The following is a 16,674-nucleotide window of genomic DNA, read 5'->3' on the forward strand; positions in this document are numbered from 1 at the left end:
TTAAAGACGAGGGGGAGGCCCTATGCTCAATTTGTCTGCCTACTGCAACACTGTGCTAGAGGATTTTTCATCATTTAAAAAGCGCCAAGGAGGGGGAGAGAAAGAGAGAGAGAGAGAGAGAAAGAGAAAGAGAGAGAGAGAGGTGCAGCTGAGAGAGACAGCCTCTTAGAGCTGTGAAGCAGAAGTGATGGATTCAGCCCTCAGAAAGTGACAGTCTTCTCCTAACAGGCCACAGGCAGCACACAGCCTGCCCTCAGCTCTCACTCTTCATCAGGAAGCTCCCTCTATCTACAAACAAAACTTACCAACTCACTTTTCAAAGTGTTCCAACTTTTTTTTTTCTTTTAAGTGGATTTTTTTTTTGGAACAACCTGCTCAATGTTTACTGAAGACGTCCCAGCAAGTTGAGCTTCTGGCGGGCTAATGAAGGTCTTTTAATAACAGGGCTTTAAAACACAGTTACTTCAGCACTGCCGGAATGGACTCAGGTGACAAACAGTGAGTAAGAGTGCGGGAGCAGGGAAGAAGGACGCAGCGGAGCAGCTTTCACACTTGGGATGACTCTCTACCAGGAGAAACTTCAATCAGCTCTGCCAGGAGGGCAAGGCAACTGAAGGAACCTAATCAACAGTCTACAATTATCTTGTAAGCATTGCGTAGCCTCTGGCTTTCACTCCCTGCATTGATAATTTGTGTATATTTGTACGATATAATGCACTGTGCCAACGGATAAACTTTCTTGCTGTGACTCTTGCCACTGAGTAAACCTAATCTCTATCCATATCTGCTACTGCTTTCTGAAACTGAGTGGTATCTACAACTTTGGCTGTTTGTGTTTAATTTACCTCACTTCAAATAATGACTCGTTTTTATGTTAAATTCAGCAATCATCCCCTAGATTGCTGCTGTAAGAAATGACTGGGCAATTGTTGTTCTTTCTGGTGACATTAAGCAGATTGTAATAGACGTGGCTGAGAGGGGTCAGGTCAACATAGGGCAGAGTTGACTCTTCAGGCTAAGTGATCCTTAACTGCTGATAAAATTCTCAGCTTGTCAAAACATGGGACTCTCAGGACATCGCTAAACAAAGGACATGCAGGTAGCGAACAGGGACTGCAGAAGGTGGCAAGGTGTTTCAGCTTCAACCATTTAATATTCATGACAGACAGCAATCTTCACAATAACTGTTTGGAGCGTTGCATTCAAAGTGACACAGATTTTTTTTCCCTATAAATCGAGGCATTGAAAAAGCATCAGTTGCTTCTAAAAATGAAGAGGATAACCTGCATTTAGAACGACTGTGTCAAGCAGTCTACGGCCTCAGGATGTTCCCCTGGGCTCAACAGGACAGGGAAGCAGGCAGCTGAATCCCTGCTTTGTTTCTGTTGCCAGGGTAGTGTTTGGATAAGGGAGCTTTGAGGTAGAATGCTGGAGCTTATCGAAACAATTCCTGAGACCCCCTGCCTCCCTGTCTGTTTCAGATCACAAGTGGGGGGACGAAACAACACCCCGAAATCCACGAAACGGAGAGCAAAACCTAAATTTTCACCAAAACCTGAATTCTGCAGTTCCACAGAGAGTGAAAACAAATACTGTCCCGCACCGTCAAATTGAGCAGGTAGCTGAGGTTAATCATGTTCCAAATGTCATGTTACGGGCTTACAAGGATTACATGCTTGAGGAAAGAATGAGGTCACCCCCAAGGTAATGTAATAGTGCAGATTACCACGAGCAAATTGAATTTGACTCTGATCCAACACATATTGGGTGTCATGCAGGAGGCTCTGCCAGTTCTCGGCACAGTCGGCGATAATTTGAACATGCAAGTACAAAGCTGTCTCAAAGTGTCTGCTTCTTTTTGGCTACTGACAAATGAGGTGCTGTGTAGATGTGTTGTGATCTCCTGAGCCCAGTGATGATGATGTGATTATGAAGCATTCATTCAGAAAGTAGGATAACAGGGATGAATTGGGTCAGTGGATCTGTCTTATAGGTACAGCAGGGCTAAAGGAAGTGAACGCTACTGTGTCTGACTCTCTCTGTCTGCCACCACCATCGACTCTCCATGTGTGTCTATGGCAGCTCGCTCTAATGAGGTGACGAAGAATGTAAGGAATGCCATGCTCATGCTGAAATGAGAGGGGCTAGGGTGAGAGACATTACTGTAGCCAAGCTGAGAGGGGCTGCCCACCTTCTAATTACTATGTGCTGAGCATGACCAAAAAGGCTAGAGCACAGTGCTGGTCACCTACCCGCTGCACCGGCCCATCACACTTGATTTAGCACTGTGTAAAATCCTAGCAAAGAATTCCTCCCACCTGAAGACAATAAAACATTGTCAAGTTAAGGAGACTCTATAAAATTTCTCAAGTGAAGGAGCCGCCAATCAAAGAGCTTAGCGAGAGCATTTATGCACGGTGTCACTGTCATGCATCTCTAGGCACTGAGTGGTGACACAGCGTAGTGCAGCTAGTTTACGTGACACTTCTCAACACCTGCTAATCATTGGCGCTACAGGCCAGTCAATAGCAGCTTGTTAAAATGCACTGATGTTGGGACAATGCCGAGCTGTAGGGGCTGTAATGGTGGAGAAGGGGAGGAAGCTTGCTGTTGTTCCCTCTGGCAGACTGCAGATGGGTTAATAACAGGCTGTCTCTGTTGGGGCAGATGGGACTCTCTCCGGGTCCCTGGGAGCCTGGGCCCAGCAAGCGCTGTTACTTCAAAACACAAATTAGCAGAAAAGCACTCACATACACGCACATACCACATACGCTCACGCAAACACACACTTCATCACAAGCTGCAAACGTTTTCCCCTCAGCTTTGAAGTGTAGTGAACCTAGAGTAGGAGATTCCGGGCAAACCACGTCCAACATGGGACTCCTCCACAGCAGGGGCAAATCACACAGCATTTCTCAGAGCTCATGTTCCAGGGGGGAAACCGCAGGAGGCACTGGCCAAATACAGTCATCAGCACATTAGATGGGGCAGGGGCCGCTTTGTTGTATTATCTTGGCTTGGGTTTACTTGCATGCTATTATTAGTCATTCTTGCAGGACTTTGGTCTATGAGGCGTATCATTTCCATTTCACATCTTTCTGTGTGCATTGATAATAAGGACCTGTCTGTCTTTTCGAGGAGTGTGGTGAAATCCTTATGATGCGTCATTCTCCGCATCAGTGAGTACGTGCTGCGGTGACATCATACAGCTCGTCTTTGTTGGCCCTATGAAAGCTCACACTGTGATGACAGAGGGCAGTTTCATGGTAAAATTGAAACAGAAACTAGACTCTTCTTTGCACATTCATGTAGGAATAAGAGGTACATTTATGATGTAGACGTCGCACTTGTGAGCACCTTTTTAGCCACACATGCAACAATCTTCTGTACACAGGCGATTTTATTGGTGATGGTAGGCACATATGCCAATAAACCCGACGATTGATGCAAATGAACATGGTGCAGGAGGCTCTTCTCTGTGCAATTTTTTTTTTATTAGTAACAAAAAGTGTTTACACATTCTATTCTGGACAGATACAGCCAAAAGGGTCGAATGTGCAAAGGGTCATGTTCTTGGAAAGTACTGCATTTCTCTTCTCCATGTCTCCAACCTAATGTGCTGGCAACACGCCCAGAGTAACAAGACAAAAACATGTCTGCTCCCCTCTGATTTTAAGCTGGACATTATATGGTTGGTTATCTTTCGCATAGCAATGAGAAATAAGGTGTGAGGGAAGCACGAGTAAGATTAGCGACCCTTACGCCGCCAGTATGCACCTCTCTATATTGCTTTCTGATCGGACGGACCCCTTCTCTGGGGAGGTGTTGCACAGGGCTTCTCTGTAATCCAATATGCAGCAGCTTTCAATTAAAGAGCCCTGGGGGTTCAAGGGCTTGTTATCCTGACACAGGAGTTACATTCTCTTCTGTACTCAGTGGCATCCCCTCCGCTTCTAATAACACATCACTCATTTTTCAAATAAAAGTGCCTGCACTTTGAATTATGAGATGAACAGCAAAGCATCTCATTGTTGTGTTATAGAGAGTTATAGGCTGAACCTCAAAGTCCACTTAAGGAAACAAAACTGCTGAAGAGGGTGTGATCTAAACACGGCAGTATCTCAGATGTTAACAGAAGTTCAAACTGAGGCAGATTGTTACGCAAGATTCCCATTACACTGCTAAGTTTGCATGTGAAGTGGGGAAACCAAGAAATGTCCAGTCCTGTCCAGTCTAGTCCAGTCTAATAAAAGTCATGTGTTCAAAACAAATACAAAAAAAGATTAATTTCCTTTCAGCATCTGAATACAAGTCACTTACCTCTTTTGGTGAAGGCCATTGGATAGGACTGATGCAACACGATCGATATTTAAAACAGACCCATGAATAGCATCATCTGCTGGTGTCTCAAATTTTCCATAAGCAAAGATGTTCGGGCCTGCAGAAGGGAGCAGATAGGAGTGCTTTTATGTGTCAAGGCCCAACAGTGGCAGTCACCCAAGGAGAGGCTCAGCCAGGACAGCAAGCTAAGCTAAACACTCTCCTCTGACAGCAATGTAACAGAGTTAAAACAGTCTCCAGAGAGATCAGCACATCATTACACAAGGGAAATTTTTTCTCTGGAGCAGCGAGAGAGGATTAGTAACTTTCAAACAGCCTCTGTTGAATACATGTGATAATGGTAAGCTGGTTATCCAAAGCAGGATGGAAGCCAGATGTATCCAGTGAATTGGACAAGAACCCTCGGGGAATATAATGTTTTAACATCAGTAACGATACATAATGTGTAGAAACCATGTATGTATTACACATATTCAACTATGAATATAAAATGGTGCATCTACTGGCATGCTCAGCAGTGAGAGAGTATGCAGTTTCATTTCAACTGTAATCTTTTAAGGAGCTGTAATGATCTGCAGTCCTCCTCAGATTGGGATGTGTAATGAATAGGGTTTTCCTGGGCAGGGCAGCTCCCTGAGCCATGTGCCTGCCTGCTTCTGTCAGGTAACGAAGGCCGGGTACAGGGTATCCTGAGGGACAACCTGCTTCTGGTCTCAATCAGCGAGGTGGTGAAGGACTTCATTGATGTCCTCTCGAATGAACATAAAGTGCAGTCATGAAGGTTCCCAACCTTCATAGAAAAAGGATCCATACAATTTATACCAAAACATAAACATACATACATATGTACTCTTCTGCTCAGCGCACTATAATAGAAACATTGCTACTCAGGGGCCATACATAGTAGCAGTGAGTCAGTCATGTCACCTTATTTTCTTTGCAATATTTTGTGTTTTTTCTCCTCAGGCTTTGGTGAGTTGGACCCAAACCCATGGAGCTCCCTTCAATGGTCCTGCTGAGGCTCCTTCTAGTGTATGGACTAGTCTGTGGTGCCCATCAGGCTCAGGGGAATCCCTCAGAGAGCAGTCATGTCAGGGATCAGGACAGTGGTCAGGAAAAGACCCAAGAGTTTGATAGCAGTGATGCTGGCCTGGAGAGAGAGTTCTTATATGCAGGAAGGAGCAAACGTGCTCCAGCTGACCAGCCGCAGGACAAGTGCTCGTACACTTTCATTGTGCCCCAACAGAAAGTGACTGGAGCCATCTGTGTCAACTCCAAGGAGCCCGAGGCCATGCTGGAGAACCGGGTCAACAAGCAAGAGTTAGAGTTGCTGAATGTAGAGCTGCAGAAACAGAAGAGGCAGATTGAGACATTGCAGCAACTGGTGGAGGTGGATGGAGGCATTGTCAATGAGGTCAAGCTGCTGAGGAAGGAGAGCCGCAATATGAACTCAAGAGTGACCCAGCTGTACATGCAGCTGCTCCATGAGATCATCAGGAAGAGGGACAATGCCCTAGAGTTGGCTCAGATGGAGAACAGGATCCTGAACCAAACCTCTGAGATGCAACTGCTCACTAGTCGTTACAAAGACCTAGAGCACAAGTACCAGCACCTGGCTTCCTTGGCCACTAACCAGTCAGCCCTTATTGCCCTGTTGGAGGAGCAGTGCCAGAGTCGCCCTCCCCCTCGTCATATCCCCGTCCCCCAGCCACGGGCCCCTCCCCCTCCACCTGCACCTCCCCTAAACAAACCCTACCAGCCCCCAACCCTTCCACGCATAAACAACCAGATTACCAACGAGATCCAAAGTGACCAAAAATCTCTACCGCCTGTCCTTCCTACCATGCCCAGCGGCACACACAGCCCTTCCACCACTAACAAGCCTTCTGGTGAGTCTTTTGAAGTCACACATGAAAAGAACTGTTTTTCCCCCAAATAAGATCATTTGTTTGCAAGTACTACCTATCTTGAAATAGTGAGGCTGATAAAATCAGATGAAATCTCACCAGACCAGTCAGCACCATAAGCAGTAGTACAAACAATAGGACTGTGTGTCTGAGCTTGTGTCTGAGAGTGCAGCTCTATATCGGTCCTCTTAATCATTAATCACCAGACAACACCAAGTACTCATTCTTCAAGCCGTAGTCAGTTGAAATAATAAGTCCCACACATTCCTTGTAAAAAGGGCTCCCAGTGAGAACAGAAACGTTGTTGTCTAGAAGCCTTTGAGATGCATATCATCTAATTGCCTTGATACAACCCACACAACAACACAAAGCATAGTAAAAGGGTAAATGCATGCGCCTAAATGGATTGCTGGATCCAAGCCTGCCATTCTCTTAAACACATGTTACTGGATGATAAAGCTTTTAAATTGATGTGAAGGGTGTTTTCAAGTTATTAGTTGCGGTGAATTGTCTTTTCAGTATTTGTTGCCGCTTTTCTTTAGAAGGCTCCACTTCAGTTTTAATTTGGAGGAAAAAATAGACTAAACCAATCTCCGTGTGACTACTTGAATATATTTCCATTGACATTTTGTGCTACTGCTTGCCATTTTCACTGGGAACAGTACCCTTTGTATGGAATGTTTGAAAGGAGGCAAGTAATTTCCTGCCCACAGTCGTGCAACTTACACCCCTAAAGTTACATAAACTCTTAACACGAACAGAGAGCTCTACACAATGGGGGAATGGAGGGAGAATGAGGAAGACCTGGTGGGATGAGCATGTGAGAGAGACACAGAGGTATGGAGTCAAGCATAGGAATCAGAGGAGGAGGAGGAAAAGGGGGAGGGGAGTAGAGTTTGAACAGATCGAGATACCAAGAGTCAGTGATGTCATTTGTTCCAGTTCCACCAGGCAAGAATCAGTCATATGTTCCACCAAAACGGCAGACTTTATCAGGCAGAACAGAGCCGGGCAGGGCAGGGCAGCTCTCTGGCTTGTATCTGCTCAATACAGACATTCTTTAGAGGCAACGGATGGCGGAGACTGAGATTTCAATACAACTAAAAACACCTTTGTTTCAGTCCTCATTTTAAAGCATGAACTGAAGAGCGTCTGGCTAATCACATTAGATAAACCTCTGAGGTCTAATACTTGTGTCTGCTGGTATTATAGTTGAGCTTTCTCTCTTTTTCTCACACTTCTATACTCTTGATGCACCCACTGCAGCCCCCACCTTCCTTCTGCTCTTCTGTGTGACCCCTATGTATCTTCTTCTTCTTTTTTTTTTAAATTTGTGTTTGAGCTCTTTGTAATCCGGGCCAATTGGCAAACCCAGCCCGTGTGAAATCTTGGGACGTTAAATGCTTTCACAGCCAATCAGAGCTGGGGAGCCAGTAGCCCCAGTGGAGTGTGTTCCACATCTATTGAGCTGGAAAATTTGTGGTTATAGAAGTAATGGTATAGAGGCAATGTGCTGATTATTTTTTATGCCTATCAACTGATTTGCACAAAAAAACAACAAATAGGCAAAAAAAAAAAACTTCTGAGCATGTGCAGAATCGAGCATGAACACATCTATTGCTACATAATGTTAAAAATAATTAGTCTTAGACTAGCTGTTACTCTTTATATTAAGTTCTTTTTTCTGTAGACAACCATTACATCTCCATTTTCTGTCACAAAACAACCATTATGTTCTTTGCGCAGCTTTTCTAATTTTGGAAAACACTCCAACAAACTTCCTGTCAAAGGAATCCAGCGATTTACAAGGTATTTCGGAAATTAATTAAGTCTCAGATCCCCTCTTCTTGGGGCAATGATATGAAGGCTAGATAAGTACACTCCACATCTCCAATGATAATGAAATTTGAATGCAAGTGGGCTTAACATGCCCATGACCTTTTCAAGAAATTGCTGTGATCAAAACTGCTCCCCATTCAAAAAAATCCTTTGATGTGTGAGTACATATACAAAATAAACCCAGTTAAACAAGCAAAACAATGATCTTTCACTGAAGAAACATCACCTGATGATTGAGTTTTTGCTACTGTTTCATCATTGAGTAGTCAGGATTCCCTTTGCCTTCATGCCAGTGTTGCTTTTGGCTGAGCAGCCTGCAGCCATTTCCCTTGTGAGAGCAGCAGCCAAAGTCAATTCTAGTCTTAAACTGAGAGCTGCTCCCGCTGAAATATGGGATTCCCTACAGCTGAGACTAAAAACTTTTTTCCCCTCTATTGCCCTTTCTTAACTCCCAAGAGATTGTGTAAAACTGAATGAGGTGACAAGAATTCATGGGTTTCTCATTTCACGTCGCTTTTTTTTTTTTTTTTGTGTCTGCATCTTCTTCGACTCTCATGTAGGTCCGTGGAAGGATTGTCTGCAGGCTGTGGAAGATGGCCACACGGCCAGTGGCATGTACCTGGTGAAACCGGAGAATGCAAACCGACTTATGCAGGTGTGGTGTGACCAGAGACATGACCCAGGTGGCTGGACTGTGATCCAGAGAAGGGTGGACGGCTCTGTCAACTTCTTCAGGAACTGGGAGACATATAAGGTGTGTGAACCTCACACCAAATCAAGGACCTCATAGTTTGAAGGGACACGGGTGGCTTATGTATGTTGCTTTGACACTAACCAGATGTGAATGAATAATGAATAGGTAATTGTTAAAAATTCAAAGTGTGTGATGTAGTCCCTGCAGGGCTCTGCTGCAGTCAGTTATTGCCTCATGACTCATTAAACCCAGCAACATCAGTTGGTACTTTGTAAAATTAGTTCATGCACTACACATAATAACAAATAAAAATGATGGAGACGGGCAGCCTTTTTGGACGTAAATGTCAGCATAGTTGGTTGTTTCAGCATTCCAGATGTTCATGAAAATGGCATCAAAATGAATTCTTATGGTAAATAAATAAACAGGTCTGTGGAAAGCTTGAAAGAGCGAGGGAAAAATGTTACCGCAGGGGAACACACTTACTTCATCTTTTGAAAGTGAGACCACTTGAACAGGGTGAAGCAGTTCAATTGTAAACATTTGATTTCAGGCCAACAATTTGCAGGGGCCCTGATTAAATTCTGGCCAAAGTCAACACAAGGGATCCTTCCAAGACTTTTACGATAAACCTTAAACCTCGTGAGATCTGAAATTACATGTGTACACTCATCAGAAAGGGTCTTCCCATGATTCAAAACATGTGTCGAGCAGTGGATGCCACATACCAGCCAGAGCTATGACCAGAGCTCGAGCAGAGGAGGAAAGCTGTAGTGTCCTATCACACACATGCACACGAGACTGCTGTGTTTTCCACTGAATAATAGTGGAAATCTGGATACCCAATGCTAGCTATAAACCTGACACATGGTCCATTTATTATAATGTTCTTAGATAATAAACAACACCCTAGAGAAGCGAAACCCATAATTACCGTCAGAACATGAAGCAACGACCCTGAATCATCCTTGAGACATCCAAAGAAACTGCTCAAAGCTGCTCAGAGAGGGCTCAAAAATGATTTCCTAATTGTGCTGATAATGTTGTCTTGTCTCTGCACTTCACAGCAAGGCTTTGGCAATATTGATGGTGAGTACTGGCTGGGCCTGGAAAATATCTACTGGCTGACAAACCAAGGAAACTACAAACTGCTGGTCACACTGGAGGACTGGTCTGGCAGGAAGGTGTTTGCAGAGTACGCCAGCTTCAGACTGGAGTCTGAGGCTGACTTCTACAAGCTGAGGGTGGGCCGTTACCACGGCAATGCTGGAGACTCCCTCACCTGGCACAATGGCAAACAGTTCACAACTCTGGACAGAGATCATGATGTGTATACAGGTAGGAATTATAGCAGAAATATGAGACTGGACAAAGTCCAGTGACAAAATCTGCCTCTGTTTGTGTGAATGTGTGTAAGGATATATTAATTTTCACATTTCTTTCCAGGTAATTGTGCCCACTATCAGAAGGGTGGCTGGTGGTACAACTCCTGCGCTCATTCTAATTTAAATGGAGTCTGGTACAGAGGAGGACACTACCGTAGCCGCTACCAGGATGGAGTTTACTGGGCTGAGTTCAGAGGAGGCGCCTATTCTCTAAAGAAAGTGGTCATGATGATCCGACCAAACCCAAACACCTTCCACTAAGCATCCACTAAGAAACACATGCTGTACTGTATCTCTCACTACTCAAACACCTCCTACAACCCCAGTGGCACCATACAAACCAGATGACAAAGGGGGAAGATGATGTTCAAAGTGCAATATCAAAGCATCAGGCTGTACTGTTTGTGAACGCTACTCCAGTACCTCCTGACAACCCAAAGAAGACGTGCACTGCCATTCAGTTGTCCTTATTATTACCCCTTTTGCATTCGATTCAGCATGGGGATGTGCTTATGGCTCAGGAGTTACAAATACACTGTCTTTGATCAAACAGTAACCTGCTTATTCAACTGGATATTGACAGTGCTTTGCTTTGTTTCTGTGTGTGAGAGAGAGAAAAAAAAATCTATGTAATTTGACATGAAGAGGGCAGATTATAGTAGCCGAATAGCTTTCAGATAGAGATCCTACAGTATATATTTAGTATGTATGTGATGTTGTATAATGCAATAACATGCAAATGAGGATGACACAGGAAACAGTATCCAGTGACCGCCTTTTAGTTGCATTTAAAATAAATTCTTCAGGTGTGTAATTTGTAGGAAAAATAGCAGCATTTATCGACTTGTGATACAGGGTTGACATTCTGGCCAGTGTTGTCCATTACACAAGCATACAGCAGAGAAAAACAACACCGTCACCATTGGGTGCCAAGCACATCTGATTTTTGCAGTAATAACCCCTTACTGTCAAGAGCAATACCTGACTGTGTAGGCAGTCTGTTTCTTTGACATTCAATAGATCCAAGCATAGAAATCAACCCACTAGAAAAACGCTGTGGAAGAACATGCTCTTCAAAGTCATGTTCTCAACAGGTACATTGAAATCTTCAATTGCTTGAACAGGTATCTGTTTGCTTGAGTAAATCAAGCAGTGTATTTACTGTATAAATTTAGTGGTTTGTTGATGTCAATAGATCCAACACAATGCGTCTGTACATAAAAGATATTTGTAATATAATGTAACAAAACTTGTTATATGCCACTATTAAGTTGCAATAAAATATGTACAGCTTTTGTCTTTGATTTGATGTCTCTTGTGTGTCTTATTTGATTCGGTTACAAACGGTCTCCACAGCAGCTGCTAAAATTAAATTTAGAAAACACTGCTCATCTGAAAACTTAGGAGTTAAACTTATTTTTCTCCTTCTGGGCACTTCATATAATCACTTGACAGTCTCCTCTACTGTGCAAAAATGAGTGCAGTATTGTGGTTACATTATGGACTGTTCACCTTTGCAGCCCTCTAATACAAGCCAAGGCTCCATGGGAACTGTGGAGATTAGGACAATTACTAGAGAAGTGGTTGTATTCTCTTGCAGTCCCGTGCATGACGTCGGGCCATATGAGAGGAGTGACAAGGTCTGTGATATATCATGTATCAACCACAGAAGGAATAAGTGCAACGGGGAATGACAAATAAAATGTGACAGGATTGTAAAACCTCAGGCATGCAGTAGTCCCTCTGGCTCACAGCAGAAACCACCTTTATTTTACTGTGTGTCAATGACATTTCCAAAGACAGCTGGAAAATGTAGTAAGAATGAATTTATGCTGCAATGAAGTGAGATCCATTAATATTCTCTGGCCAGATCTAGGTTAAAGACAGTCTAGAAAATATTTGAAGTCATTTTAGTACAAATTTCTGTGCCTGGCCACTTACAGAACACTCTCTTAAATGAATCTGGAAATGGTATTCGACCTTGGCCTGCCTCTGATCTGACATTTTGACATATCTAAGATAGACTGAGCAAAGAGCAGCAGCAAAATGTGATCAGGGCTGTAGCATATGCATTTAAAATGACTTCCTCAGAGTAAAACTCAACATGTTACTTTTTTTGTGGAGCCAAAGTGATGACGGATGCTTTTAAGTGATAGTAGCCAAGACACTACATTAAGCTGACAAACACTGGCTGCTAAAACTGGCTCACAATTCAAAAGCTAAGAGCTTTTATTCCCAAAGACAAAGACGCTTTGGATTGGACAGAGGAAGACATCCATCTCTAGGTCTGTCACTTTTGGCAGCTGTGTTTTCAGAGGAGATGGATGGGACACTAAAACAAACACTGAACCAAATCCCTCTGTCCCCCCTTGGAGGACAACGCTATGTAATTACTATTCAATGGTTTTGTTGTGTTTTTTACAACGTTACAATAGCAATTACATTATAAAGCAGTAAAGAGCCCCTGAATCAATCATAATTCAAACATTAGTAAACTGTCTGTGGGAGTGTAAATGTCAGCAGTCTGGTTTTTGGATTAACCTGAACAGCATTCACAGTAAAACAGAAGACGATGTTTCATCGTCTCCATAAACACAGAACAGCCTCTTTGGATGTGGTGTATGTCTGAGGACTCACCACGATGGAAAACCTTCAGCAAGGGTGGCCCATGCGGCCCTTTCTCCTTTACCAACATGGAAAACCATGAGCTGACGCAGTGCTCGCTCAGCACAAAGAGAACCGCATTTCCTGAACCTTCAAACCTGAACCTTCAAACTGGCCCATATTGTTGTTTCACATCTGTTAAAGTATGCAGTTTTACTTTTAATAGAATCATTTTTCACTTCCTTCCACTACCCCTGCTCTTCCTCTCTCCAGCCTCTGAGTAAATTTAGTCATATTAATGGTAATCACCTTAGTGATTTGTCATTTCAAGTTAAACTTATTGGGGCCTTTACCACCCACACTGAATGTTAACCTCGTTACTACGACAGCCATCCCAAAACGGGCTGTTAATGATACATCACATAGTTTAGTAATTACTGATCATTATTAAGAGACCTTTTGAAATTTATGAGACAGTTACACAGGATTGAAATGGAGGTGGGGGGGTGGAGGTCATGCAAATTTTAATTGATCAAATTTAATTTTTTTTTTTTTTTTTTTTGGAATTCAGCAGGAGTTCCTTGAGCGACTCCTCTCCAGGCCAAACTGTTTGGTATGACCCAGTGTATGGTTTCCCTTTGGCTGCCCTATTTGTCCTTCTTTGTGCTTGGCCTATCCATATAGCACGGTATCTAGCTAATCAGTGACACTCCGCCTGATGCATCCGGTGCTGATTCCACAGATTTCGGTATTTCCTGCATCTGGGAGGCAGGGGACAGCCGCAGTAGCAGAAGGAATTCACATTACCCTCTAACGGCTTGTAATCATCACATTTGAGGCAAGTCAGACACCTACCCCCCCATCACACCTACTTGTCCTTCATTACTTTTGGGCCTAGATGAATTAAATCTGGAGCTATTTAAGAAAAAAATTCCTCTACCTGTCCTTGCTTTATTGCTTTTGAAATTATACCGAGCAGGTGATTTCTTTATTGTGTGTTATGTTTTCTTTAACGATTTCTTTTATGTAACTGTAAAGATGCACGCAGCACTGTCACCACAGGAAATACTGTGAGACATTTAAGCAGCAAAACAAAAACTGTAATGAACTGGAATAAAACTTTTAGCTTCTAATTTTTTGTTTGTTTGTTTGTTTGTTTGTTTTTTTGACAGCTGTGATGTAGCTCAGGATTTATCAGGAGGTCGGGTGCTTAACTCCAAACAATTTCTGTGCATGAGCCTGGACTGTGTGTCTCACCTCGTGCAAGTGTAGAAGAACACAGAACATTAATGAATATTATATCCTGACTGTTTCTGTTGGACTGTCTGGAGATTTAAGTAATCAATGAAGTTACAATGCTGTGCCTTGTGTGTAAATGAGCAGAGCATCTCCCTTAATGGGAAGATGCAGTTATCATTCGCTGCAAATCTTTAATGAACCCAAACATTTGGAGAGGGTCAGAGGGAGGGAGACAGGTTTTATTATTATTATTATTATTATTATTATTATTATTATTATTATTGTTATTATTTCTGACAGCTCTAAAATCCTCCCTAAATAAAGTACAGCCCCTCAGACATATCCAAAAATGGGATGCATGATTCAAGTGAAGATAAGAAACTTAACTGCCATTGACATTAATATTAAAAGTACCTCAACAGAAGGTTATTGAATAGGTGCCCTTACTTACTTCAATAGCCACGATAACATCTACATTCAGTGGTTATTTATTTGAATCAAAGGTATCCGCAGTCCTTCCACTTCTGACTGACGCAGCTTTAATATGCTCAGGACATGCTAACAGTTTTAATATCAAACAGTATGAAGAGGCTGTGCAGGGGAGGTGAGAGGATGTTTTCCATTGCAATCATTTTCCATTTTCCAGCAATTGTGTGCAAGGGTCATGTAAAAACACTCTCTTCAAGCAAGCACCAAGCGCAATCATGAATTAAGGTTAAGGCATATATAATCATCGATAAAGTAGTTATTTGAACCCACTGGCCATTTAGCTTTTACCCTCTCTCAAATGCATATCGTCTGCCTGTCTGTCTCATCATCTGCAAATAATGCAGTAGTCACTGAGACACATTTCATTCTGACAGTAACCATTAAATATCTGCAAGGACATCACATCCATCTTTCTGTCATCTCTCTCTTTCTTTCTCAATCTAGCTCCAGCCTCCTCCTCAACGTGATCACTCAATCTTTCTGTCATCGCTCACCACAGACTGTCAGACAAACTAGGTGAAAGCAGCTATGCTATCATTTCACTGTCTGGACTACTTCTCTGTCTGTGCCGTGCCTATAGTTATTAACAAAGCATTCTTCTGAGGTGGCAAATGTGACCAACCCATCGTCGTCATCACTGTCACGTTGTGAGTCAGCAAAAACACAGCTCTGAAAACGAAGGAATAATAAATGGAAAGAGTCAATAAAATACTGTGCATTAAAAAGCTAACCGGCATCTTTTTCCCAATCATTTATTCAAAACACTCTCCTTTATTGTTACAAAATGATTGTGATCCATATGGGAGTTATTACGTATGTTTAAAAATAGAAACACATAATAATGTGGTGAAGTTTCACTTCAAGGGAATAGCCGCGCATTGTTTATTACTCATATAATAGAACTATTGAATATGGGGTTATTCCGTTTTCCAAAGGCTCAGCATTTGAACTGATTTCCAACTGTGGAGATGTGCTGGTTATAGCCTTACAGTCACACGCCATGACCACTGTTTCATGTTCTTCCAACACATGTCTGTGGTTCCTCTGCAGGGAACTCACAGGAAACCTGTCATATGGAGCCATATCTTATCTACCAAAGACAAAGAGTAAGTGAGAAGAGAAGAGAAGTGGCCTTAATTTTACAACCATAATGTAAATAATCAATTGTATTTGCAATCTACAGCAGTTTACAGCATCATGCAATGCCTATTTCCATTAATTTAGTGAATCAAGATAAGTGATATCTTTTCCAAATCTCTGACAGGTTTTGTAAAACACATCCTTAGAGATCAGACTTAGAGGGATCATTCAGGTGGTTACATTTTCCTTTTTCTCCATGTGCACCCTGTGACATAACTCCATGAGTGGCTAGACTTCATTAGTCTAGCCCTGGCATGCATATTCATCACCCCCAATCCTTTATACCAATAATTGCATGCAGACACATTACTTTCCAACATGACACTGAACACACACACACACACACACACACACACACATATGAACATATGGTCATCTGGCATTTGTTTTGTCGATGCATTGGAAAAACGATTTTCTGACTGACATCAGCAAATGAAAGCAAGTGACCTCACTTCAGCCAGTAATGATCACACAGGGATTTGTGCCAAAATCTTCAAATGTTACACCGAACAAAAATTTTAATCACTCAATGTCAGTGTCAGGACTAGGGGGAGCATGTCTGGTGGAGCAATAGAAGAAACAGGCTTCCCTCTAGACAAGATGGAAAGCCTTGGGGGTCACCCCCTTTGAGACTTTCACAGGAGACTCACTGCTGACTTAAAAGACTTATGAGACAGCTGCTAAGCAGGTAAGCTGGAAAATAGCAGGCACATGCCTAAGCTGAAAGCAAAAATCCTATCATGTCAGTGCATATCACAAAACGCAGCTCCTGTCTCCAAAACAAAGAGATTACTTTGATAACTTGTCCAATGAGAAACACAGCCTAACTCATCAGGTTAATACAGTAATAGCAGCAAAACCAAATCCCCCCAAGCCATTTACAGAGCTGTTTCTTGTCTATGAGTCAACGATTACTGGAGGATGGATCAGCTCCAGCGCAACAGATTGACTCAGTTTTAATAAAGGAAAATATGATGAACAACATGAGCAGGCTTATATCTGGAAAAGGAGCGGTTTCTCCGAATCTGATAGATGT

At 42.7% G+C, this 16,674-nt stretch overlaps 1 protein-coding gene across 1 annotated transcript; it reads left to right on the forward strand.

Annotated features, from left to right (window-relative positions):
* Positions 1 to 231: 231 nt before the first annotated feature.
* Positions 232 to 11,437, forward strand: angptl2b (angiopoietin-like 2b). Its single transcript, XM_030061206.1, has 5 exons — positions 232 to 645; positions 5,308 to 6,230; positions 8,648 to 8,841; positions 9,849 to 10,119; positions 10,228 to 11,437. Exons 2-5 carry the CDS (start codon positions 5,333 to 5,335, stop codon positions 10,425 to 10,427), a joined length of 1,563 nt encoding a protein of 520 aa, XP_029917066.1. The 5' UTR covers positions 232 to 645; positions 5,308 to 5,332; the 3' UTR covers positions 10,428 to 11,437.
* Positions 11,438 to 16,674: the final 5,237 nt, after the last annotated feature.

This window comes from Myripristis murdjan, chromosome 9 (assembly GCF_902150065.1).
Source record: "Myripristis murdjan chromosome 9, fMyrMur1.1, whole genome shotgun sequence".
In the NCBI taxonomy this organism is placed as follows: domain Eukaryota; kingdom Metazoa; phylum Chordata; class Actinopteri; order Holocentriformes; family Holocentridae; genus Myripristis; species Myripristis murdjan.

What these genes read in the sequence shown, in the direction of transcription:
- angptl2b (XM_030061206.1), top strand. Translation starts at nt 5,333, where the DNA reads ATGGAGCTCCCTTCAATGGTCCTGCTGAGGCTCCTTCTAGTGTATGGA. An exon ending in CACCACTAACAAGCCTTCTG is followed by an intron (nt 6,231 to 8,647) that starts GTGAGTCTTTTG and finishes ACTCTCATGTAG; the next exon opens with GTCCGTGGAAGGATTGTCTG. An exon ending in GGAACTGGGAGACATATAAG is followed by an intron (nt 8,842 to 9,848) that starts GTGTGTGAACCT and finishes TGCACTTCACAG; the next exon opens with CAAGGCTTTGGCAATATTGA.